The sequence below is a fragment of the Arachis hypogaea genome, chromosome 16 (assembly GCF_003086295.3).
Source record: "Arachis hypogaea cultivar Tifrunner chromosome 16, arahy.Tifrunner.gnm2.J5K5, whole genome shotgun sequence".
Taxonomy (NCBI): domain Eukaryota; kingdom Viridiplantae; phylum Streptophyta; class Magnoliopsida; order Fabales; family Fabaceae; genus Arachis; species Arachis hypogaea.
The window spans coordinates 112,734,404-112,744,997 of NC_092051.1; the positions used below are offsets into that span (position 1 = coordinate 112,734,404).

Sequence of the window (10,594 nt, forward strand, 5' to 3'; positions counted from 1 at the left end):
GGTTCACTTGTGGTTGTAGCCCGAGCAAGGATGGTGGTAAAATCCTGCTTGTTCGTGGATCTCTCTCTGTTTGTATAGAGTGTGGTGGGCACTATATCCTAAGAGTGTGGAAATGAAACAGAGAGACAATATCGGGTTAACTACCGGATGTATCGGGTTCTGGCAATTTAACTGACACGTGAGCTTATGACTAATAGGACAGGCATGCATCATACTGCATTTGATTGCCGTTGTTTGGTACTGCTTAATTGTCTTTAATTTACCTAATTGCTTATTGTGACTAGTTGTTATCTGTATTATTTGCCTAATTGTGCTTGACTTGTGTTGCTTTACTTGTACTTGTTTTTACTGAATTAAGTACTGAACAATGATCAACTGTGATGTTCGGAATAAGGATGTCGAGAATGTAGTAAAAAGGACTGAGATTAGAAGTGTATCATTGTAGCTGAGATTTAGTATGTTATCCTGTTGGGATTTATATAGAATCCTAGACTTGAATGTTAGAGTTTAGGATTGCCTAATTGACTATCAGGTGTTGATTTCTTTAGGTTTAAAAAATATCTAAAACATTTTTTTCAAACGAAAAAAAAAAACTATTTTAGAAGAAAGAAATTCTGAAGAGGTGTTCAACATAACTGAGATTAGTTTTAACTATTATTTATTCCGTAAGAGAAATACAGAGAGTCATCAGAATTTATTATTTTTTGTCATCATTTAGCTATTAACTCAATTCTTTTAGTATAGTTTTTTTAGTCTAGTAATCTAACATCATACTTTATCTCGTACTTTTAAATATTGATGACTAAGTGATTTAATGGTCATCTAGCATTCCTATTCCGTAATAATATTGTAGTTTAGATATTTGGCTTATTAACAAGAAGGCAAATGCAATATATGACTCGAATCATAATTTTTTTGGTTGAAAAATAATAGTTATTTTGTAGTTAGCTAATATAATTAATTAATTTTCATCATAATAAGATTTCTTTTCCTTTAATTTAGGTTTTACTTTTTAAATTTTCTATTAATATAATTAATTCATGTAGGTTTCATCTACATAACCATTTTTTTCAAGCTTCAATTTAAATTACATAAATATTTTTCATTTAATTAATTGCATGAATGGTACCTTCCCCCATTTCTACTTTTTAGTTGGGATACATGTGACATTTGAAGGAAAAAAGTCTGCCTCCGTGAGTATCTATGTACGCAGACATATTTATCTGAAATTGGGGGTTTAGCTACCATATGTTTCATATCTTTGCAGCATTCATTAAGAATACAGAATTAATTTTTTTTTATAAGATTTCAAAATTTCAATGATATGAAAGCTATAAAAATCATTTTCTCATTAATTTTTTTTTTCACTTTTGTATTCTTAACCTCGTATACTTTTAGCAAACCCTAATTGTAAATCCCTCTACAAAGGATAATTTAACCCGTGTACTTATTGTTTATCATGTTTATGCATATCCTTTGTTATTCTCAAATCTTAAATTGGAAGGACAGAAAAAAATGTACAGTTCTGAAATCATATGAAACTTGAAACCAGATGAATATTATTTACACCATAAATTATTTAGTTACATTACAGATTAGAGTAGCAAGTGATTCCAACCTTGCAGCACTTGGTAACTATAGCATATACCAACCCCGCTCTCATCCTCTTCTCTTTCTTCCTTTCTTTAATTAATTTATTTATTTTAATTCTTTCGTGTGTGACTTTATTAAATAGAAGCCCTTGAAGAGGAATCACTCCTTATAATCTCAAGATTAGTGGACTGCTTCAGAAAATCAAATGATGTGAAGGAATATGGGGGCACTACAACATTCACTTCCCTTCCAACACTTTGAAGTAGACTCTGGATTGGCACCACCTGCATCCACGTATTAAAAAGCATCATATAAGCTATTTTAACATTTTCAACATCTTTTTAAATCTAGGGAGCTAACATTTTTCAGTCAACGTCAGCCAATTTTTTAAAATTAATTTGTTTATCTTCAATTCTACATCATAAGTCATAAACTCTTAATCCTAAATCTTAAATTCTAAAAAAATTGAGAATTTTTACAATTAAAAAAAAAGGTTGAATAACTAAAAGTATACTTTCTCTTTTAAATCTTTAATTGTAAAATCGAAGTACCAAAATTGTCTGTTAAATATAATGTTGCAACAAAATTACACATGGAGGAACAAAAATTCAAACATCAAAGGAAAATTTTGAGTAGATTTGTCAAACGAATCAAGTTTTTTGGACATTCAGACGAATTTTCGTTCTTCTATAGGTAATTTTGCCAGCGATATAATCTTTCAAAAGTTACTCTTAATCATGCTCATGCACTAAAAGCTTTTAGTAGTTGAAACCATGTGATGTAACTTTAAGATGATTAAACTTTTAACTACTGATGACATCTAAAAGAGTTAGAACATTAGCATAAATCATGGAATGGTTATTCAGAACTATATATGCTAAAATAAACATGCATGGGGAAAAGGAAGTAATAAGCTAAACTTGAAAGAGAAGCTTTAGGTACCTTCTTTGGTTGTGAGAAGGAATTCTCATCGGTTAAACTTGAAGATGTAAGCACAGTCTTGGTTGAACCGGACAACTGCACTGTGTTTGGGTCCAATCCATTAAAAGAGATGTGAAGGTTTACTGCGTTGAGGTTGAAGTTCACAACCTGCAGAAGCCATTGCTCCAGAGTGAGCACAGTGCCAGTGAGAAAAGATTTATAGCAAAACACTCTCTCGCGCATGACATTGACCTCTCTTATCTTCTCAGGGAGTTTACTGCTATATTTTATGCAATATGAAAGTACCAAGTGTATAATTATCAAAATATCTCGGGAGATCAATGTATATTTAATATCCAGTTTAATTACAATTTTATTTCACACACCAAAGCAAAAAGCATAATTGTATTTAGTCTTGATCCTTGTGATTTTCTAACAACCTAAGACATTTGATACCGCTATCAACATCCAAAAAATGTGCAAAATAAGGGGCGAGACCAGTATATTAAAAAAATTATAAGAGAATTTTTTATGCAAGTCCAATGAGTCCAACTTTACGCAGTTAACTATAACTAAGGAAAAAAAGCAAATAGAATATCAATTTAGAAAGGTATTAAAATGGGTCAAAGACATGTATAACAAATACAAAACTTGTTTGTTACCTTTATCCGTATATAATTGTTCCCATCTACAGGATTTTTCCAAGTAATTGCTGAAGCAACAAGTGAATTAGATAGCGTCGACTGAAGCGATGCCTTAAGAAGTGTTGCTCCACTTGACTCCGAGAAGAATAGTTGCACCCAGTAGCTAGGAGTTCCATAGAACTGATAGGAGTTGAATACAATTGCATCCGGGTTCCACCTTAAGACAAAAACACATACAAACTAAGTTTGGTTGTAATTCAATGAACAACTATAGTCTGTAGTTAATTTATTCACCATCTTAGCAATTAAAGCCCAAACCTTTGTTTTAAAATATAAATAAAGGAATTAATACACAGACAAGACCAAAAAGAAAAGAAGAGAATAGATAACAAAATTCAAAGTAAAATCATATGAAATTACCTCCTATCGTTTGTATTCACAAAAAGTGGAGCATAGCTAATCATGTGGACAACATCACTACGCCAGAAGATTAGGTGGAAATGGAAAATGGTAAATATTTGTCGTTAGCGAACTAGATAAAGAAACATAATTAAAATGTCATGAGGAGAAACAATCAACCTGTTCCTTTCTAGTCCAATAAGGAAACCAGCTTCAGCTAGAGCCGCCTTAAGGCTTCCTGTCCCGGCATCGGATCCAGTCACAGCATACTCACTTACAAAAGCCTGTACATATTTGAACAGATTGAGCATTCATGATTTTGTTCATGAACTTCATTTCTCAATAACCAAAGCATACAAGGGTGTATTTAATAGGGGATCATCCAACCTTTGGTCCAGTACGAGATGTACGGTCAAATGCAGTTGCTCTGGAAAACATGTCCTTGGCATTTGTATAAAGCTAATTATGAGAAGAGTATGAAAATTGATTATTCAAGTAGATCAATAATTAATATATAAGAATATTAATTCTCATAACTGAAACAAAACTCTATTGAGGTTTGCAATAAAAAAATTGTGCAGACATATTACATGATAATCATATAAATCAGCTGGATGATTCAATGGTTGAGAAGAAGCATCACAATTAGAAATGATTTGGATATCTGGATAAGCACTTCTTATGGCACTATAGAATTTCAGGTAGTTTCCTGGTCAATCAAAATTTAACAGAAAGGAAAACGCATCAAATTACTGTAACTCTATTAAGGGGACTTAAGAAGAAATCCATTACTGTTTATTAGAATTTAATATATCACAAACTAATATAGAAATCAAACAGTAATTGTTGGTTCTCATATTTGCATATACAACCCAAAGTCTTAGGGTATGTTAATAAAGAACATACCAGACATGATGTTCTTACATTGAAAAAAAAAAAGGAGACACATACCTCTATAGTTCTTTTTGTTACAATCCTCGTTTCCAACAGCGACATATTTTAGATCAAATGGCTCTGGGTGTCCCATAGAAGCTCTAAGGGAACCCCATTTTGAACTGGCATCACCTCTTGCAAACTCAATTCCATCAAGGGCTTCCTGCATTCAGGAGTTCGTGATCTTTCGATCAATTCTGAAGCCTAGTTTCTTGAAAATAAAAGGAGAGAAGAGGGGCGGCCGGGCGGGGGAGGGGGGGGGAGGAAAAAATAAGAGGGAAAGAGAAGAGAACAGTGAAATAATATACTTGGACGAAAGGTAAAACGGCAGTTGTATCAACTTGATCTTGATGGCTGATACCTAAAAATGAAAGATTCAATTAGAAGGCAGAGACAAGGTAATCAAACATTAAAGAAAACTTAATTGAAAAATAAACACCAAAATAAATAAATAAATACCATTATTAAACACCCAAATTGGTGCTGCACCCAAATCCTCTGCTAGCTGATCAAGAAAATTAATAATAATGCAAATACATGTCATTTTACTTGCATACCAGAAGGTGGAAGATTTCAACAAAATATTAAAGTCATACATTCCTAATACACAGAATAATAATTGCAAATAGGAATTTACTTGAAGAAACTCAAAATAGCCGAGTCCATCATCAGTCCAATACATCCAAACATCACCAAAGTGGCCAGGTCTCTCCTCCCATGGCCCAACACTTTCTTTCCATCGAAACGCATTTCTTAACCATTCTCCTTCAACAAAACAACCACCTAATACAATATAATGAAATTTAGCATTCCCTCAAAGTTAGTTGAATCTATTATTAGGTTACTCATAGAAAGAACCTATAGTTTCTTCACGCATTAAAAATTTTATCAGCATAATTGAAAGTGAAACAAAGGGGACCTGTTGACATTGATAACTTTATTATGTTACACTTTGACATAGGGAAAGAACAAGAAAATCTTAAAATGGATTAACTATCTCTAGGAGTTTTGATCAGCACCAAGTCACTGAGTTCCAATAATAAAACAAGCCTTTCCATTCCCTGAATTATGTATATACCTGGAAATCTGATAAATCTTGGTTTCATATTTGCTAGCATTCCGAAAAGGTCACTCCGGAAACCATGTCCCTACGGCAGTCAAGGTTGAAGATGTTAACAGAGTGAGCAAGGAAAGGAGAACGCAATATTGCCGACAATGAGTTCAATTACGAATAACATTTCACGCATATTGTAGTTCCATCAGAGAATATAAAGTTTTTCATTAGTACAAATTTTATCTCTAAACAAGGGCTATCTTAAAGAATAAGTCACTTAAAAAGTGATAAAACACGGCATTTTAAGCCAGTTTTATTTTGATAATGTTCATTTTCCTTTTATTGTCAAATGGTATAAAATAGCAGATATGTATCAAGATTAAAATATATGGTATATTTAACAATGATATGACAAGAAAGAGATTCACAGAATAACTAAGTCCCTTAACAAGCAATTGTTTGGTGAACAATCAATATCCCTCCTCTCATTTCGCAACACAAGTACTTGTGAAAATTTAGGGTTGGAAATATATCATCTGAGATAAGGAAATAAATTCAGGATAAAACCAACCTTATATGTGTCCTGGGGCATAGCCGACACTTGGTCGAACCATATCACACCTTTTGTGGTTGTTGTTAATTGAAGTCTTGCATTGTGATCTGTTGCCTTGGCCTCCAATATGGTCTCTACCTTTGTCCAGTTTGAAACATCAGAAGCAGAACCTCTGCAGGAACCATTATTAGAATCACGTACAGATGCAAAAGAAATCGGGAATTAACACTGTTGTGCTTAGCAGTTAAGAGTCCTTATAGAAAATCAGAATGGAACTTACGTTATCTCAGCTGAAGCCAGGTTTCCCAGACCATTTGATCCGGTGAATGACACTACTAAGTTGATTGATCCTGTTGAACGAACATAGAAGACCACTTTGTATTTCTTCCCTTGCTCGATATTCTGAAAGAAGATAAAGTTAATAAAGGTATTCTCAGTTCCAATCATAGATTGAACATAATGAGTTTCTGATTTAAAATTTGTACCTAAATAATGGAAACTAAATGACAGCTATAGACTGTGTTTAATCTTAAAAACATTTTGTAAACAATTGAAAGACGCAAGGAAATATCAACTAGTCTCACCATGCCCCAGAAACCAGGGTTATAGACACCAACTCCGCCAGTTGGGCAGATATTGTCACCTGTTGTGTCACATAACACCTCCAACCGAAGTGCAATCTTATTGCGATCAAACAGGGAGGTACGATCAGTCTCGACATTTATATATGATACATTTCCAATAATTGCCCAGGGATCAATATTTGATGGAGTATTAGGTCCACCAGCTTCAAATCCTGGAACAAGAATTAATTATATTTCAAATGATCTCGAAGGCATTCTTTAAATAAAATAGTTCACTCTTGATCGACGATAAAGTAAGATCACCCTTCAACCATTATATTAATACACTTCTCTTAAGAAAGTGATAAAAAGATTTAGATGAAATATTGTGGAAAAACTTTTCACTGTTAGTTTGTCATTTAAAAGTTCTGGGAACATGGAAATAACCTCTGTTGCTTACGAGCTCTGCCCACAATCCCCCGGCACCAGCATGATTTATCTCCTGCAGATGAAATTCAAGAAATCAATCTCTTTCTGATATGTGAAGCACAAGGTGATATCAAATCGGATACACAGGTGCATTACATAAAGCAAATGTCTATAGTCTTCAAAGTCCAATGCGATTCCTTTGGTAATCCATATTTTTATTCCTACTGGCTATTAATTTAACTCTTCAGATATCAATATCATTGGTAAAATCTTTTTCTTTTCTCTTGCAGACTTTACATTCATAGGCTTCTCTTCTACAAATTGTATGCATTATAGTCAAGTTACTCTCTAATCTAGTTCAGGATAAAAATTTATTATACACCAGAAATAAGGGCAATTCTTGAACTAATTAGCATAAAATTGAATTAATTTATAACATATTACAATCCAATTAATATGGACAATATTTGTTTATTTCTTGGGGTGATATGATCCTCACAGTTGATAGATAGTGTATGCTTGAAATAACGGGAAACTAAGACTTGACAGCCTCCACATCAGATCAAAACTGCGATGTAAATAGCAATTCCAAAAGGATTGGAGAGAGAGAAAATAAGCTTAGTCTCACCTCAAAGAATATTCCCAAAAGGGTGTCCGGTATCGGACTTCCAGATGAATCAGAAGCATCTACAGTGAGGGTTGTGTTTAGATCAGCATCTACTTTAACAGCAGAACTTTGGAACACAACAAGGCAAAGGGCTATGAACACTTGGAGTAGAACAGCACTATGTGAACCCATTTTGGATCACAACATTCAATCTATCTGCACTCTGAAACAACACAATGCAATGAAAAAAAAGGGAACATTTCATTTAAGCAAGTTAACAAACAGTTTTAATGCATCACAACACCGCTTAATCCTAGAATATGACAAAAAGCACCAACCCTCTTTATGGTATCTGGATAGAACAGAAAAAACACCATGAACAAGATAAATATAAAGGCTAAGCTACAAGATACTTGCAGCTATGACTTAACAACTAAGACTTAACAGCTACAAACACCATGAACATTTCAGTAATGTGATGGAACTGTTCAATGTGAACTCTAATTCAGAAAAATCCAAAACTGGAAAGAAGTTATCCAAATTTTCAGATGACTAACTAAATTATCAAAATGAACAAAAACAAACGAAAAAATAAAATAAAATAAAATAGAAAAAAGAATTGATGGCTAGAAGTAAAGCAGGGACTGAGATTGAACTTATGGTTCTGAAACGCTTTTGAATACAACCATTAATTAATATCTGAAGTTTGAATTAAAGTGAATGCATTAGTATTTCATAGAATCTCACTGCACTCTCTCCATGTATGTTAAAGTAAAAAAGGGTCAAATTTCACACAGGAAAAAACCAAATTAAATAGGTTAAATAGAATAAACGCTTATATAATTGAGTTTTAGAATTCATAACAGGAACTCTTATCTCACAAGCTTAAGCTGAAAACACGAGCTGAGAAGTGGTGAGAGAAAGAGACTAAGAAATAGTGTGGAGTCGTAGTGAATTACTTAGAAAAATGGAGGAAAAAAAAGGATGAGCTGTGGAAGTGGGCGATGAATAATGAAATCTTTGGATTTGTCTGCTCTCTCCTTTTATAGAAAAGCGAGGATTGGAGAGAGAGAGAGGAGACCGATAGAAGGTGGATGTTACAATACTCTTTTATTGTTTAGAGTTTTGAAACTCCTTTACCTTGTTAATTGTTTAATAACGTTATTAATATACAATAAAAATTAAAAACTCCATTAATAAAATATCTCCTAAAATACTGCACCAATGTATATTACAATATTAATAATATAAAAAAATTTTAAAATTTCAAACAATAAAAAAAAATATTATAACATCCACCGTGATTGAGTGAGTGTGGATCTTGGTTCTTTTATTTAACTTTGCTTCAAAGGTTGCAACTTGCAAGTTGAACTCAGAAAACCAAAGAATCGCGGTGTTTAAGTTTCTGTTTTCCCTTTTTTTTATTAATTTAATTTTAATACACTATTAAAAAAATAATTTTATACATACATCTAATAATATTATATTAATAAAAAAAATTATTTTTTATATTAATTATATATAATTATTTAAAAAAATAAATATAATTAAATAAATATATAAAATATTTTAGAATATCAATACATCAAATTTTTTTTTTTGATAGTTTCGTATGGAATTGAAAGAATAGTATTGTACCTACCCTTTTTTTTTTCGGTCGTATGGCTTTGACGCAATCGCACTAGGTGCGTGGCATATTTAGGTAGAACAATTATTTTATCATCAATGATAGGCGAGGCTAATTTTTTTTAATATGCGGATCACATGTGTGTTACACTCGATTATGGAATTTTAAGAAATATATACCGTTGTGATAGTGTTACTTTCTTAAATCTAGGGAGAAAAAATTGGACTATTTAGTTTTTTTATAAAAAGAGAAAAAAATACAAATTAAACAGTCTAATTTATGTAGAGTAAAATTTATAGACAATTCAAATCGAACCTATTAATTTTTGAACTGAGAAAATTTTTTGATTCAAGAAAACACTAATCAGTCTAATTTATTTGTTTATATATATATATATATATATATATATCAAATTTCTCAAAACTCCCCACTTCTTTTTTTTTCATCATTTGTAAATCTCAGGAAGTAATGTTCTTCCTCTTTTCTCGTTTTTCTTCTCCATTCTTTTAAAAAAAAAATAGTGAGATTGAGAGTATTTTATATATGTATATTATCATGGATGATAGAATTATATTAAAAATATATTATTATGGACAAATTTTATTATAAACATATGAAGGAGTTCAATTTGTATGTGAAAATTCATTAGATGTTATTTTGTTCACATTGTCATTTGTGGAATTAAAAAGTGTAATTTGTGAGAAGTTAAATTCTCAAATATCTAGGAGAGTATCGTGTATTTTATACAGGTATCATTTATCTGTGTTTGGTGGGTTCGTTCAATTTCAAACCAAATATGTGACGGATGAAGCGAGCCGTCAAGAGTGGTTCATTTTGAAACAATGCTTGTGTACCAGGGGGATGATTTGGTTCCTAATATCCGTGTACTACATCGAGTCTTCTGGAGTTATTATCCTTGTATTAAAGCATCCAGACTTTGTAAGCCAGTAGTGCAGGTGGACGAGACTCATTTATATGGAAAATATAAGGGTTGTTTGTTGGTTACAGTTTCAAAAGATGGCAATAACAATATCGTGCCTATTGCATTTGTCATAGTGGAGGAAAAGACTTCTGAGACGTGGTACTTTTTTCTTAGTAACTTACGATAACATGTGGTGACACGTGATGGTGTAGGACTTATCTCTGATCGACAGAATCCATCAGGTCAGCTATTGCTCATAGTAATGGGGCTTGTTCTCCTCCTAGAGCTTTCCATATATTTTTTATCAGGCATATTGAGTTGAACTTCTTGAGGAAGTTCAAGGCACCTT

At 32.4% G+C, this 10,594-nt stretch overlaps 1 protein-coding gene across 2 annotated transcripts; it reads right to left on the reverse strand.

The window, feature by feature from the left end:
* Window positions 1-1,531: 1,531 nt before the first annotated feature.
* On the reverse strand, window positions 1,532-9,002 carry LOC112754665 (alpha-L-arabinofuranosidase 1). 2 transcript variants are annotated; one of them, XM_025802366.3, is made up of 18 exons: window positions 8,656-9,002; window positions 7,718-7,919; window positions 7,108-7,162; window positions 6,682-6,893; window positions 6,378-6,499; window positions 6,116-6,269; window positions 5,569-5,638; window positions 5,128-5,273; window positions 4,950-4,995; window positions 4,799-4,851; window positions 4,509-4,653; window positions 4,148-4,266; window positions 3,945-4,016; window positions 3,738-3,841; window positions 3,579-3,635; window positions 3,177-3,375; window positions 2,536-2,682; window positions 1,532-1,877 (listed from the first exon to the last, which is right to left on the reverse strand). In XM_025802366.3, exons 2-18 carry the CDS (start codon window positions 7,886-7,888, stop codon window positions 1,728-1,730), a joined length of 2,022 nt encoding a protein of 673 aa, XP_025658151.1. In that variant the 5' UTR covers window positions 7,889-7,919; window positions 8,656-9,002; the 3' UTR covers window positions 1,532-1,727. The 2 variants fall into 2 exon arrangements, with proteins under 2 accessions (XP_025658151.1, XP_029149501.1); XM_029293668.2 differs by having other exon boundaries at window positions 8,578-8,838.
* Window positions 9,003-10,594: the final 1,592 nt, after the last annotated feature.